This window comes from Macaca mulatta, chromosome 3, assembly GCF_049350105.2.
Source record: "Macaca mulatta isolate MMU2019108-1 chromosome 3, T2T-MMU8v2.0, whole genome shotgun sequence".
NCBI classification, from domain to species: Eukaryota; Metazoa; Chordata; class Mammalia; order Primates; family Cercopithecidae; genus Macaca; species Macaca mulatta.
The window spans coordinates 193,497,409-193,512,936 of NC_133408.1; the positions used below are offsets into that span (position 1 = coordinate 193,497,409).

Here is a 15,528-nt window from a genome sequence, read left to right on the forward strand (position 1 = left end):
TTTTTAAAATGTTCTCCCCATTTATGAGTTCAAGGAGATAATATGTAAAAGACAGTGATGCCCACTGTTTTAGGGAAGACCTTCCTTCAGACTATGCTAACTTAGCCATTTCATTTCTTCAAATATTAGTATTTGGAAAAGCAAAACAGTCTTAAATATGGTTCTGTCCTTCTCCCTTAGCACCCAGAGAAAAGGGAAGTAAACTACAGGATATAATTCTCTCAGAAATAAGAAAACCTCTTAGCTAATAAAAATCATGCTTAGGCTGCTAAACTCAATGGATGCACTTTTGTTATTCCTACAATGCTTAGCTTGCAGGTAGACCAAAAATTTGCCTTCATTGTCATTTTAAAAATGATTATCCAACATATTTTGCAGCATCTGCCTAATCCCAGTGAATTATATTTGTTTTGTAAATTTGTTCTAAGGAAAATAAACACACACCCACACCTTTGTCATAAATAGGGAAGCAGTAATCATATGAAACTAGATAGAAAAATGGGTTGGGGGCATTTGGTTTGGAGCAGCATGGAGGAATTAAACTCGACATAAATAATTTGCAAAATATTTTCAAAAATATTTTCTCACACTTACCCAATAAGTAGGAATAAAAATCTGCTTCATCACCATAGTGCATTTCAGACATTCAAGGAGAAATTGAATAGAGGGAAATACTGACATGTTTCCTTCATGCCCGTTGGGTACTTTTGCTCCTCTTCAGGGTACCTTTTTCCTTGTTTGTGTATGTATGTGGATAAGAGGAGGTGAAAGGTGATTAGAGACAAGAATTGAATTAATTATACATCATAAACATAACATGCCATAGCTTTCCAGTCTTTAAAATTGTATCACTTCACTCATTCTAAAATACTAACCACTTTACTCTTTTATTGTGGGACCACGGCGTCCTCACACCCTCGACTGCAATGTGTGTATCCGTGCTTAAAACAAATTTGGATGTGTGGGTGCACACACATGCATGCACATACACAGGAGGTATAGAATAAATATTTATTTATTTATTTATTTATTTATTTAGAGATGGAGTCGTGCTCTGTAGCCAGGCTGGAGTGCAGTGGCACAATGTCGGCTCACTGCAACCTCTGCCTCCCAGGTTCAAGCGATTCTCCTGTCTCAGCCTCCCGAGTAGCTGGGACTACAGGCGCCAGCCATCGTGCCCAGCAAATTTTTGTATTTTTAGTAGAGACGGGGTTTTACCATGTTGGCCAGGATTGTCTCGATCTCCTGACCTTGTGATCCGCCTGCTTCTGCTTCCGGAAGTGCTGGGATTACAGGCGTGAGCCACCGCGCCCCGCCAGAACTTTCTTTAAAATGTCCCTAGAAGCACCGCGTTCAGTCTGCAAGGTGCAAGAGTATAGCCAAGCGCTTTTCAAGTTGGGTAAAGGGCGCTCCATCTGGATCATCCTTGAGGAACATCCTCGTGTTCATCCATGCTGTTTTCAGTCCTCCCCAGCATTCTGGCTCCTTTCACACCTGCATCTTTTAGATGCTCCCTCTTTCCTGCCCTCCTCCCCTGCCCTCCATTTCTTATGCTTAATTGTGAGATTTGCTTCCCAGCACAAATTTTTACTTCAACTCTTTCCCCTGTTGCTTATGAGTTTTATGGTGATTTCATTTTATAATTTTAAGCAGAAATCGCTTATCATATTTTCTTAAATAATTTAATTGGGATTTTAAACTTTAGCTAGATTATAGTTACCTACAATGCCTTGAGAATATAATTTTTAAAAGTGGCACATATGCTTTCTTTATCCCACAATAGTATTCTATGATTAATATGCACACATCTATGAAATATCATGTATGATACATAAACTATTCTGTATGATTGTATTTTGTATAAACTATATTAGCATGACATTTAGTTTGTGTAAAAATATGCATGTATATTTCATAGAGAGCGTGTGTATATTACCTAAGTGGGACCCTAACTGCATCTATATTTAGTGAAATGTCAGGATCGCGATGCTGCGGTGAACAGCATGAGCTTTCTTTCATGTCCATGTTAGGAGAGGCGGCTTTCTCCCATCAAAAGCACAGCTGGGGCAGAGGAGGGGGTTGAGAGCAAGGTTTTCTATCGATCTAATTGTGGTGACTTTTAAAGTTTAGTTTGATGGCTCTGTTGCCTCTGTCTTCAAAGTGGAGCAGCTGAAGCTCTCCCCACCCCAGACCTACCTGCGTGGCCTCTCCCATGCAGCAAGTCTTGCTTAGCTGTTCCAATCCTGGTTTTACTTGGTTTTGTATTTGCTGTTAAAAAAAAAAAGTGTTTTTAAACTCATGTTTCTTCATAGTAAAGGGAAGCTACTGTGGAGTAAACAGAAGATGAGTGTGGTACAAATTTTGGTTAAAACCGAAAACTACACACTGGATTGAGAGCTTGGGGAAGGGAGGCAGGTGGAAGGGACTGAAGGAGGTCTCTTCCCAGGAGACTGGTTCACCAGCATTCAGTTTCTCCCCCGCAGTTAGGGAAACAGAGGGAGCTTGCAGTTTCAGGCCCAGGCAGGCCTCTCTCTGGGCTTGGGGCCATGCCAGGGCTGGGGGCCAGCCTGCAGTCGGCCTCGCGCATGGCGGCCTAACCTGTTATTTTGAAACCCTAAGTGGAAATAGGCGTGGAAACCCGGGAAGAGCAGGGAGCCCCACGCAGTCCTGGGAGATGAAGCCAACACCCTACCTCGATGTGGAAGGGGGCGGTGGATTGGGCAGGGGCGGGGTCTCACTGGTCCCCCCTCTGGAGGTTGAGGTTCCCGGCCTTTGTTGGAACTCAGGATGGGACAGGTCCCTCCTGGCAGGGAAGGGGCGCACAAGGAGGAAGTGGGGACGAGAGTCTCGCGCCCAGCAACTCCAGAAGGACAGAGAGGAGTGCAGGAGGGAGCGGGAGAGGGCGCAGGAGGGTCGGGAGGGCAAGAGAGGCGAGGCCGGGCCTGGAGCAGAGGAGCGGAGCCGGCTGGCGCGGGTGTCCACACAGCGGCGCTGGAGTGCGCCTTCCTGCGGCGGGGCGGGCTGCGAGCCCGAGAGCGCGCGGCGAGTGGAGCCATGTCGCCCTCCCTCGCTCTCGGCGGGCATAGTGAGGCGCAGGCTTTGGAAAAGTTGCGGGCAGCCGGAGAGCGGAGCCTCTGCCTGCGTTCATGATAATGAGAATGGAGTCGCGGTCACAGCCGGGCTGGCTGCGGGGCGCAGCGCCCGCGAGGGGCGCCTGGGCCTCTGGGCCTCCACCGCCGCCCCGCGACCTTTCCTCCACTGGAGAGGGGCGAAGGGACCGGGCGGTTTCGGAGGGAGCTGGGTTCTGGAGCGAGGGCGGCCTCTCGGCACCAGCATCGCCCGACCGACCACCCCGCGCCCTCCTGGTGGCTCTCCCTCGCCCCATTCGTACCCCAGGTCCTCGGGGTCTCTCTGTTGTTGCTTCAAGTTAGGCAAAAGGAGCTGGGGGCGCGGGGAGCCCACCGCTGCAGTGCACGCGTGGCTGGGGCTCCCCGGGGCCGGTCGCACCTTCAGTCGCCCCCTGGCCTGCCTGCCTCGACCTCCGCGTCCCCTCGCACAGTCCGCTCGCGTGATACGGAGCACGCGCGGCATGACCTTCGGCGGGGCCAGAGTACCCTGAGCTCCCCGGACTCCCCTACAGCCCCCACACTCACGATCTGCGCGGTCCCCGCCCCTCCACCCTCTTCACGCGCCCCGCCCCCTTTTGGTGTGACCCCGTGACCCCTCCGGGCTGCCAGCCCCTGCCACCCAGGCGCCAGTCCTGGGCGGAGGGAGGAGGCCCGTGGGGAGGGGGCGGAGGGGCCCGGGAGGGGGAGGAGCCGCGCAAGGGGCCTGGGGGCGGGGAGCGACTAGAGCGCTCGGAATGTGTGCCGGTCTCTAGGTGGTGCCAAATTCTGGGGCCTAGGCATTTCCCTCGCTTTATGTTTTTGGTTTTTTTCCCTTCCTTCAATCTCTTTGATTAGGCCGTACGTGGCTGTGGCAAGGAGTTGGGGGAAAAAAGAATAAAAACAGGAAAGAGAGAAAGCACAGCCAGACCCTGGACTTCGCGAGCCGCCGGGGAGGGGGCGGAGGAGGCTGAGCCAGGCAGAGTCGCCAGCGGAGACTCGCGAGTGGCGCGCGGGAGGAGCGGCTGCCGCCGGCGCTGGGCTTGCCTTGCTGCTGCTGCTGCTGCTGCTGCCTCCCCACCGCCTTTTTTTTTTTTTTGGAGCAGGGTGGGGAGCGGGAACCCGAGAGAGAGAAAGCAAAACATTAAAAAGCCCCAAAGACAGCCAGCAGGAGCGCGCGGTGCCCGATGGCTTCGCTGTACCAGAGGTTCACCGGCAAGATCAACACCTCGCGGTCCTTCCCCGCGCCCCCGGAGGCGAGTCACCTCCTGGGCGGACAGGGGCCGGAGGAGGACGGCGGCGCAGGAGCCAAGCCCCTCGGCCCGCGGGCGCAGGCGGCGGCGCCCCGGGAGCGCGGCTGCGGCGGCGGCGCGGGTGGCCGGCCCCGGTTCCAGTACCAGGCGCGGAGCGATGGTGACGAGGAGGACGTAAGAGCTTCTCAGGGGCGGCGGGCGGCGGGCGGCGGCGGGGGCTCCGGACCGAGCGCGCAGCGAGACGCGTCGGCCAGGGGCATCAGGGGCGGGGGGGGGGGATCGGGCGTCCTCCCCCTGTCCACGACTCCGCGGGCGCCCCCAGACACGCTCCGTGGCGCCAGATCGCGGTCACCGCCGTCCCGGAGGGAGCGGGTCTGTGTCTGCAGCCGTGGCGGCCGGGAGTTGGTGGCTGGTGAGAGTGGGGTTTGGGTACTGCGCCTGCTGGGATCTGGAATTCGCTGTGCGTTCCCTGGAAGCGCGGATGTCTGTTTTTAACAGCATGCTGCTATGGTTCCTAAGGAGAGAATTCGATCGGCCTGTGATTACGAGTTGGTTTATATTTATTTCGTGCTCCGGGAACACAGTCTCAGGCACCTTCTCTCCCTCCCACTTGTGTTTGGAATCTCTTCATCGTGCACCTCCTCGCCTACCCACTCTGTCCTTTGACTCAAATGCATCTCGTTCCTTCCTCTTACTTCTCCTAGACACTTTCTCCCCCAGCGGTGGTGGTGGTGATTATCCTTTCCGGAAGAAAAAATATATATATATACCAAAATACTGGCATCTGAGCCCCAACCCTCTGTCCCAGTTGCTGAGAGACCTCAGGCCGTGTCTGTCTCCCCTCCCAGCCTTAGACTAGCACCTCTGCCTTAGACCGCGTTCAGTGAAAACTTCTCCAAGAGCACATTTCCTACTCTTCATGGGGCTGGAAGCTGGGGTTTCAAAGATTGGATTTGTACATCGCCCTAGTAACCAATGACTCATGCAGGACAGGAGCCGGACCTTAGATGGATGAGTTTTACCTCCTGTGGATCCCTTTCAAGGATGCAGAAGGCTGCTAGGACTTAGAAGGGAGGAAACTGTGCTTTTTCTTTGCGGCCTTCTTTTCCCAGGGAGAAGAGAAAAATCCCCAACAGACTTTCAGACAAACAGGTCTGGCTTGGCTGGTACAGCTCTTAGAACAGTTAGGCTGTGTTGGGTCATAGAAATCATGGTGTGTGCCTTTGAGGAGTTTCACAACTGCATCTTTTAAGCAAGGCTGTGCAGTCCTAAGGTTCCCACTGGCCTCTCACTTAGTCTACCCTGACATACCCAGGGCAGTACATTGCCCTGCACTGAACAGGAGGTTTTGGTCGTTACCTCTCTGCAGCCTCCAGCCACGCTATTTCCCTGTTTGGTATTTCTTTAGTGCAAGAGTTGTGTTTGGGTCGGCGGGCGGGAGGCGAGACATTGAGTAACTTCCCAGGGACAATTCCTAATTGCCAGATATTATGAAATCAGTGATGTTTTGCTGTTGTTACTGGTAGTTTTTGTTTTATGAATGAAGGATGGGGAAACTTTAATGGAAATCATAGAACTTTGCGGGAGATGTGGTTTGCACACACACAGGTACACACCCTCTACAGCCCTGCGTCAGATCTTGTGTGAAGTTTTCTGATTTTCTCCTGCATCATTTCCAGACTCCCCAGTTCAATAGAGGGATCTCCAAGGCATGTCCCTCACTTTGGTGGGCCAAGTCCTGAGGGAAATAGACAGATTCTTCAGTTGTCTGGTTCAAGGAACTAGGAGTCTTTGGCGAATGGTTTAATTGGGGGAGGGTGAAGAGTTCTGGAGGATTAAACTACTGAGAGTCTTGGGGAAGACAGTTAAGTTGCAATGCAAACAGGAAAAATGTACTTTTTTGCCTTAAATCTGACTTAAAATTGTTGAATTGTGGATGTTTGGAATGAGACCAATGTGCCGTTTTGTTTTGTTTTTTTTCTCAACAGGCTCTAGGTGTCGCTAAGAGAAAGGAAAGGCAAGAGCTCTGAATTTTATTTCAGATGGTCTCCATGTTTTTTTTTTAAAAAAATCTTAACTTGGAGTAGACATTTCCTTCTTTTCATTGTGACATGTGTCTAGAAATGATTCTCAGATAAACACAGGTGTCCTGAGAAATCAAGGATATAACATGTACATTTTTGTTAATGGGGCTCTAAACAGCATCTCTAACTTAGATGTAAGTCCTGACATCATGCTTCTTTTTTCTGGAAAATACGCAATGTGTGTGGGTGGGTGTGTATTGTGTGTTTATATAGTATATTTCCTATATATATATATACACACACACACACATATACACACACACATATACACACACACACATATATACTTGCCCATTATCCATACATATATATCCGGCACACATCTGCAAAATGCATTGCACGTATGTCCTTTAAGTTTAAATTGTATACTTAAACTCATAACACAGGCTGAATATTGCATCCTTTAAAAACAACAGCAAACTTTTATGCACTCCTCTTAAAAAACTTACTCAGAATAGGAGAAGTTATGCCCGCAAATTTACTAAAAGATAGATGAACATAGCAAACCACATTTCCTCCAGGAACAAAAACTTCAATTTGCTTAAAGTGTATTTAAAAAAAAAAAAAGAAGAAGACATTAGGTACAAAAACTGCTTTTTAGATACAAATACTTGCCAAGACTGAAGAATCTTGAGTAATCATTTTGCTACCCAAATTTAAAGCTGAGGATATGCAATGAATTAGGAACACATTGCATTTTATTTTATTACGTGTCTTGCAACTGCTGACAACCTCAAGACAAACCGGGGCTTTCCTTGACAACATCGAGAAGCAATTGGGAGCGCGCCTTCGGTGGGAGCTGTCTGAGGTGCTGAAACCTTTTCTTGGCTTAGCGCAGGAGAAATCTCCATCACTCTTGTGTTTGCAGTCCTGATCCCAAGGGAAGACTGTTTCAAGGTACAGAAACAGCTTTGCTGCCTTGGTCACTAAGATGATGGTAATCAGCACACCTTTATAATCCTTAGGGCTTTGTACCTCTTTTCTGGAAATCGAGAATATAGTGCTTGACTTCTGTGCATGTGTGTACACTTACATGCCTGAGTATGACTGAGCTGGGCAATTACCCAGCCACACCCCAAATAAAATTTACGGTAGTTTAACAAGGCTAACACAGAAAAATAAAATGCGGAGGTAGAATGGCTGGCATTAATAATGCATGGTCTAAATGCACAAACTACACAGGCAACAAAGGAACTTCCCACCTGTGTGGCTCCACAGGACAGCCTGTTTTGGGTGGGTCAGTACTAACATGCAAAGTCTGACTTCAAAGTAGAAATAAAACCAGAGGGTCTTTTCTATCCACTTCTTTGTAAATCTTAGATTTATTTAAATATAGTCAATTACTTGGGCAACTCCTCTGAGGAATCAATAGCCGTTCTGATTTAAAATTCATTGTGTAGGTTTAAAAATAAGTTGACTCTTAAAGGAATTGTTGCGGAAGTGACTTTTAGTGGAATTTATTAACTTTCATTTGAATTAGCTGTGGCTAATTTTAAAATACTGAACTTTGTCATCCGCCCGCTTGAACATTTCTTTTTAGTTTTTTAAAGGGCTTTGGAGGCCTTCTGTGCCATTAGAGCAGTAGTTTTGTTAAGGTTATACAGTGTGTTCCTGTATCCTTCATTTTCAGTGACACATGGCTTCTTAACAATACAAATGTGATGACGACAGGATTTTAAAACAGCAAATTGGTTAAAACTGGGATAGATGGACAAATCACTGCACATGATGCCCACCAGCCTTGGCAGGGCCAATTTCAACATCCTGTATGTCTTCGGCAACCAACCCATCTTTTTTTCTCCACCTTGGTTTTTCATTGGTATAATGTCAACATTCTCTTAACGTGTCCTTGGGATCTATCAACTTTACGATTTCTTAAGTAGCTTCCCTCCACAAATATGTTTATATACTCTATGTTTATATACTCTATTACTTTTCTTCTGTTTCAACTGTAATTTAAAAAATTTTTAATTTCACATGATTTTCCTGATAAATGAGAAAAAGCCTAAACTGTCTACTTGATCTCATTATTCTCATCACTAATAGGACCAGGGCTTGGTGTACTCGCCTACAGAATAGCCATGGATATTTCAGGGACGTGGAGAGTTGGAATGTTGTCCTCTCCTCATCCCAGTGGCATCTACAAAGTGGGTGCTGTGAGGCCAGGTACTGAGAAGTGCTCAGTGAATACATGCTGCTGTTACTAATAATATTACTCCTTCATCTCTCCTCCTTCAGTTCCTTCTTCTTTACCTGAAGGTAGAAAAAAAAGATTGGCTTCATTGGCCTCTACCACCAGCTCTGGCTACTATCCTGTTTTTCTTTCTTATTTTATTATCCAACTTCTCAAGCAAGGAGTCTACTTCCTTGTTAACAATTCTCTTTTCCTCATCTTGCTTGGATGCAAACATCCATTCTGTACCATCTTGACTACAGAAACTGCACACAGAATGTCATTGATGTCCTCTTAGTTACCCGATATAATGACCTGTCTGATTCCTCCTTGCTCTTGCTGTTGTTCCAGCTCTTGCTCTTGACAACTGTCACCTGCTTGTTCCACTTTTGTATCTTGTGTTTCTCTCAATGTTACATGAACTTAATCTTTGAATTCTTTGGTGGATCAGTTTCTCTTCCTATCCTTTATGTAGGAAGACCGAAGAACCTGCTACCTTCCTAAGGTTTGGTCTCCAGTATTTTATTTCTTACCTTTCTTGCTTTCTTCTGAAGGTAAATGGTCTCCCTTTATAGAAAGGAGTCAAACACATTCTGCAGTGTCTACATTAGAAGATGGTTAAAATAGCTTTGCTGCCCCGATGTACATCTAGCATTTCTTCTGAAGGTAAGTTGCTTTTCTGTTTTACAGAATTGGAGGATTCTGGGATTGCAGGGACCTTGGGGATCCCCATCTTGATCTCTCTTCCAAGCTTTTCTACCACAGGTCAAGCAGCTACAAGATCATTTTTGTGGTGGTGACAAGATATTCACACAGAATACATCCCTGACTTTATTGATCATTTCCCCTCTTTTATATCTGCTTATGGCAAGTAACTTTCCAGCCTAATCCCTTTATTTCTGCTACTAGCATTTCCATTTCCTCCACATCTTTGCATGACACCCAATGTTTGTAAGCATGCACAAGTTGCGTTCTCCTAATGTCTTGGTTTCTTTCTTGTCACATTAAGTATTTCACTAGATGAACTTTACAGCCCCCTTGTGGTCCCATAATGCTGCATAATAGCACCCTGCTGGATGCTGTCTTCCTGAAAAGTTTTTTATTGTATTTCAAAATAAAGTGAACACATAGAAAGTGTTCAGTCACTTCAGAATAAAGTGAACACATAGAAACCATAAACCAAAACAGCGTCACAGTGAATGCTTTGGTAAAGTGAATCATCAGTTAACTTACTAAATGTAACTCCATCTCAGTAAAGAATTTGCTGAAATTGTATCTATAACAGAATTATACACGATTCTGATTACCATTCCAGCCCAGAAAATGCAATCATAATAAGGAAGTTGTCTGTGTGACAAGTAACATATTGACGCACACAAAGAGGCTGTGCTGGCTGAATGATGGCTGCAGGCAAATACAGCATCAGAAATACCTTACCTTTGCATTGCACCTGGTGACTTTCCAAGCCCTGCCACATGTGTCTCGTTTCACCTTCACAGTTACCTGGGCTAGGGAGGATAACTATAACCTAGAGCTGGTCTTTTAGCTCGAAATATCAGTAAGGGTAAGCCCAGTTTCTTTTCGTTTGGATGGGTCAGTTGTCACTTGTGAATGAGAGCAAACACATTTCAATGTGTTCACAAGCCTTTGCTCTCTGGAGCCAGACAAGAAAGTATGTTTGTGAGAAAGCAACAATGTATCTTTCCAGCGGATTTGAGTTCTGTGTTCACAGGACAGGATTTCCAGGTAGCACGTGTGTCTGTTTTCCATGGAATGCCTCGTTTCATTGCTGCCAGTGCACTTTTCCATCATTTACTTGTATATGTTACCTCTAGATTTAATGAGAGCTAGAGCATTAGAATAACATCATATTAATGCATATTTTTGATAGTGGAATTAACTCATTTTCCCACATAAAATTAATATTCTAATATCACTAGGTAGACAGGAATTCTTCTAGATGTTGGGTTTTGGACATGATTTCCATCATAAAATAGAGCTTTTATATTTCTTACCCAAAGCTTTTTCTCCTTTAGGGTCAGAATGATTAGTGAGTTTAATTTTTACAAGCAACTGGCAGGAGTTGCTGAGTAAGATATACATGCTGATTGTATATAACCCTGTTCCTTTTAATTACTCTGATGATAACAATGCATTAATCAAGCACATGAGAAATGCTTCTCTGCAATATACAATATTGGTCCCTTTCATAGAGCATTGCCTATAAAAATAATAGTCACTATAATCTTTTTAAAATTAAATTCTGGTTAATAAATCTAGTGTTAAGGGCACAAGTATCCACATGCCAGGTTATGATTTGCTTCAATTTCAAGCACATTGGTTTGATTTTATACACATGTAAAAAAAAAAATCAGCCTTTCTCATGAACAACTTCTGGAACATTTATCTCTAAAATGATCTAACATTGTGAAAATACCTGACATCGAAAAATTTTAAAACTGACATCTAAATTTATAAATGAGAAGACTACAGGTAATTGTGTGAATGGTTTTAAGGATATAGTTTGTGTTTTTTGGACTTCAGGACACTTCAGCATCTCTTCTCACACCTGCGTTCTTCTTAGCATATTTTGCTTTATCGTAATTGAGTTGGGGAATTATATCACTGAGTTTAAAAAACGTATGAACATTTTAAAATGTAACAGTCTAAAATATTTTGGTTCTAAATGGGTGTGCTAATTGCCGAAGCAGAAAATAAACCACAATTTTGCCAGAATAGTATAAGATTTTGCTCTGACTTGGTTTCCTCAATAGTTTTACTTTTTTCCCCTTATAAATTACTTCATGTGTTTTCCAGCAGCACCCACATCTATCTGAAGCACAGTACATGTTTAGTTTTGTCCCATGGTTGATATATATGTATATCATGATACTTATATGTGTGTATATACATATACATATGTCATGCATATGTATAGACATGTATACATATATAAACATGCACACACACACATATTTTATAGGAAGATCAGAAGCACATAGGCCCATGAGGTCCAGATGGTAGAATTCCCGGTGGTGGCAAGACATTGAGGAATATCCTGCTTCCCAGAGTTGGGGCATCTGAGTTGACAGTGGAGAATATGTATTAATAGCAGGCATTGGGGGAGGGGAGCTAAAGAGGAACACAAGCCGAGGATGTAAGAATCCTTGCAGAAATGGAGGAAAGACGGAGGGTCCTACAGGTTCAATGAGATGGTTCTCAGGTCCTGAAACAGGCTTTATCTTTAAAAACAAAGGGCCAATTTTACTACTTTACTCATTCAGCTGTGCATATATAAACCACTTGAAGACATTTAGAATGTAATAAAATCATCCTAGCAATATGCCTGATGAAAATGAGAAATATATAGACACACAGACACACGCATACACATTTGTTTGATTCAAAAGAAACTTAAGGATTTTCCTATCAAAGTCATTGTAAAATCCAATTTTAAATTGTCTATCGTGTTTAGATTTCATTCTGGCATCAGCTTTTAGATAATTTGGGGTCAAATTTAACAATGCCTATGTTATGGGTTATGGCATTAAAAGAAGATGGAATGGGGATATAGGCATCTTCCCACCTTGGAAATGAGAAAACCATTGAATCCTTTCTCTCTCCTGGTGTTCACTATTGTTGGGAGATTTCTTGTAAAGGTGGAACTACTGGAATTGAGGCAGCAGCTTGCATGCAGCAATGGGATCTTTGTTAGATTCTCCATAATATATTGATCTAATTGTATGTATCCACTATATGTGATACACATACTATATTTTAAATGACATCAGCTAGAAGGAGAGCATGGATGGGATACAGTGGGAGCATTGAGAGAGCAAGGCATTGAAGGTGGAGGGGCACCAGCGACAGGCACTGGCCTCCGTCTCCCTAACCACTTTGTCTACAACACTCCTCTTTCTAAACTGTATTCAAACTCTGGATATGCCTTATGCCAAATCCTATCTAATAATTCTTAACCATTAAAAACCTAAACATGAGAAATTTCTATAAAAGTCTTGAGAGGTGAAGTTATTTTCTATTTTTGAAGGTTTTCAGAGTTGTCGGGTATTTACAGCCTCTGGAGATAGCCCACCCCTGACATAAGTAGCTCTGATTATTAGAGACTTATTGGAGGTACCTGTCTTCTTCCCAGCCTCTCTGTAGCTCCTGCGCGTGGACTCTCATTTCTCCGTGGCTTCCGAGGAAGGGCAGCGGCATCCTCCTGCCCGAAGCAGACAAAGCCACATAGTCCTGTGTCCTCCCTTCTCCTTGTCCTCCTGCTGCCAAAGAACCACAGAGTCCCCTCAGCACCCTGAGCAGCCTCTGCAGGAACATTCATGGAGGGAATGGAGGTGGTTTTTAGGACACCTGAGTTAGGTTAAATAGCACCTATTAGCTACTTTCCCAGGTGAGCTGTGAGGCCTTCGTCCTCAGACTCGTTCTATCTTTTCCAGTTTGCAAAAGCACACCCTCGTCGCCAGGTTTGGGTAAAATGTGCCTCAGCTCATCGCTGATTCCGGGGAATCCCTCTGCTGGGGCGCCTGCTCCATGCTTCCTCGCACTCAGCGCACACTGCCAGCTAGAGCATCCTTTCCGGGGAAGCAGGCCCAGCTGAGACTCATCTGAGGATAACTGTTAGGTGGAGGGTTGGGGAGGAGATGCCAGAGGGCTGCAAATACAGAAACAGAGCAGCGCATCAAGTTTGGTTCAGGCTTTTCCAAGGTTGAATTCAAGCTAAGTGTTTGGAGAGGATTGACTTCTCACCTGGGTGTGGGGGTTGTGAATGTGGCTCTGCAAACATCTCCAGGTCTGTGGCACCCGGGAGCTGGTGCTCCCCCACCCCCTCACGTGGGTGTGGCTGTATGATTCCTTTTGGCTGATGAGATGGGAATGGAAGTGATAGTAGCCCTTCTAAGTACAGGCTTTAAAAGCCAGCGTGTGATTTCTATCTGTCATGGAAACCAGCAATATTCCAGAGAGTCGCTGCTGCACAAGCCAGATAGAAACTTTAGCTAGTAAATTGTTGAAATTGTATCAGTATGGAAGAGCCTAGCCTGTGCCGACTGCTGCGTAGGATAAATATTAATGCAGATGAGTGTCCATTCCTTTTTGGGCCTCAAGTGCATCCTCCTCTATGGGCAAGATCAATGATCTCTAAATTTCTGTGGAGAGTGCATTCTTCCTTCCTGCATTTTGCTTAAAGCTTTTCTCTTCCCAAAGAGACTGAAATGCAAGTTGGCCCGAGGAAGGCACCCGACCTTGGAGTGTGTGGGTCTCAGGAGCTCCTTTCTTTAGAGGGCATGTCTTGTTAGGTGGGAGGGAACAGAACAAGAAGGTGCTGATTTCCTGGAAGGCAGGTGCTTGCGTTCACTGGGTTTGTAGAGTTTGGGATCGGAGTGCAGGAAGGGGCAGCAGGAGAAGGATGGTGTATGCAGATTGCTAGATAGTGATGATGAAAGCAAGCGTCGCGGCCTTTGGAATGTTTCTAAGGGTCAGAAATGAGGCTTCTGGGCCTTGGCCTAGAGACCCTGCAAGGCAGAGAAGTCAAGGATCCCACAGGGAGGCTTTCCAGGGTGAAAGGTCCCCAGTGTGGAAAAAAAAAAAATTCTATATACCCTAATCCGTGGTACAGGCTGTGCTCTTCCATTTTATGTGGATTTATGACAAGATTATTTCCAATTTAGAAACCAAAGGTTACATGTCATCTAAATAGTAGGAAACATTAGCAGAAACATATAGCTTCAGCATAAAATTCTTTCTCCCCCAATTAGTGTCCTGATGGTTGCCATTGAATCTCCATTTTGTATGTGGAAAGGGTGTCATGGATTTCTCTTCCTTCTTTCCAGGTTTTTAGTTCCTCTGAATGGATAGGAAATTCAACCCCTAAATTTCCCTACGTCTGGATATCTGTCAAAAGGAGAGGGGGCATTGTTTCTATGGAAACAGGAGCTGCTGTGATAGGCAGGGGCCGCTGGGCTCCTTGTTGGGCGACTGGCCTTGCTGAATGTGAAATCATCAATACGCTTCCTCATTGTCCTCAGGCTCCAGTGAGATCATATCAATTGGCAAGGCTGCTTTTTTCCGCAGGTACAAGAGAGCACCTGAGCAGAATCTTAACGTTCCTTCTGCACCTGCTGCTGGATGATCTTTTTAATCCTGCTGCCTCTGGTCCACAGGAAAAATACAGTCCTGTTTGTATAGCCTGCACTTTGGCTAATCCCAGTGTCTCCAAAGCAGGGGAGGATCTTGAGTGGTCATTTCTGGCCCTGTGTGTCCACCACCCCATTATGTATCCCACACCTGAGGGTCATGTTCCCACTTTAACAGGACACCCAGAAAAACTTGCCCCATTATTATCCACGAGCTGCTTCCCTCTCGCCCAAGTCCAATCAAACTTGTTGCAGCCTCAGTTCATTTCCTTGGGTTCTAACCTTACTTCAGACATGCACTTTTTTTTTTTTTTTTCCCAACAGGGTCACCCAGGCTGGAGTGCAGTGGCACAGTCTCGGCTTCCTGCAGCCTCAACTTCCTAGGCTCAGGTGATCCTCCCACCTAAGCCTCCTGAGTATCTGGGGCCACAGGCATGCACTGCCATGCCAGGCTAATTTTTGTACTTTTAGTAGAGATGAGGTTTTGCCACGTTGCCCAGGCTGGGACCTTCACTTTTTAGGGTACCCTTGCCACTGACAGGATCTGCCTCCATCACTCCCCAGGTTATAAACCATGCAGGGGCCCTGGTTTCAGAGCAAAAGCCACAGTTTCTGTAATAATGTAAAGGCGCGACATCATCCACCTCGCAGCCACTCCTCCTGCCCCTGCCATCTGTCTGACTGCACCTCCTCCTACTCCGAGCTCATGGCTGCCTCTCTGTGCCCTGATCACGCCAGGCACAGCAGGCTCTCACCTGAGCTGCT

The 15,528-nt window shown here is 45.8% G+C and overlaps 1 protein-coding gene across 3 annotated transcripts in view; it reads left to right on the forward strand.

The window, feature by feature from the left end:
- The first annotated feature begins 3,850 nt into the window (after positions 1 to 3,850).
- Positions 3,851 to 15,528, forward strand: part of DPP6 (dipeptidyl peptidase like 6) — an 853,145-nt gene continuing 841,467 nt past the window's right edge. For 2 of the 3 annotated variants that reach the window (XM_015135213.3, XM_077997785.1), the window contains exon 1: positions 4,086 to 4,531. In XM_015135213.3, coding sequence (XP_014990699.3) covers positions 4,292 to 4,531 — 240 coding nt within the window. In that variant the 5' untranslated portion in view covers positions 4,086 to 4,291. Of the gene's footprint in view, positions 4,532 to 15,528 lie in introns of all 3 variants that reach the window. The other variant, XM_015135214.3, reaches the window with a different exon arrangement.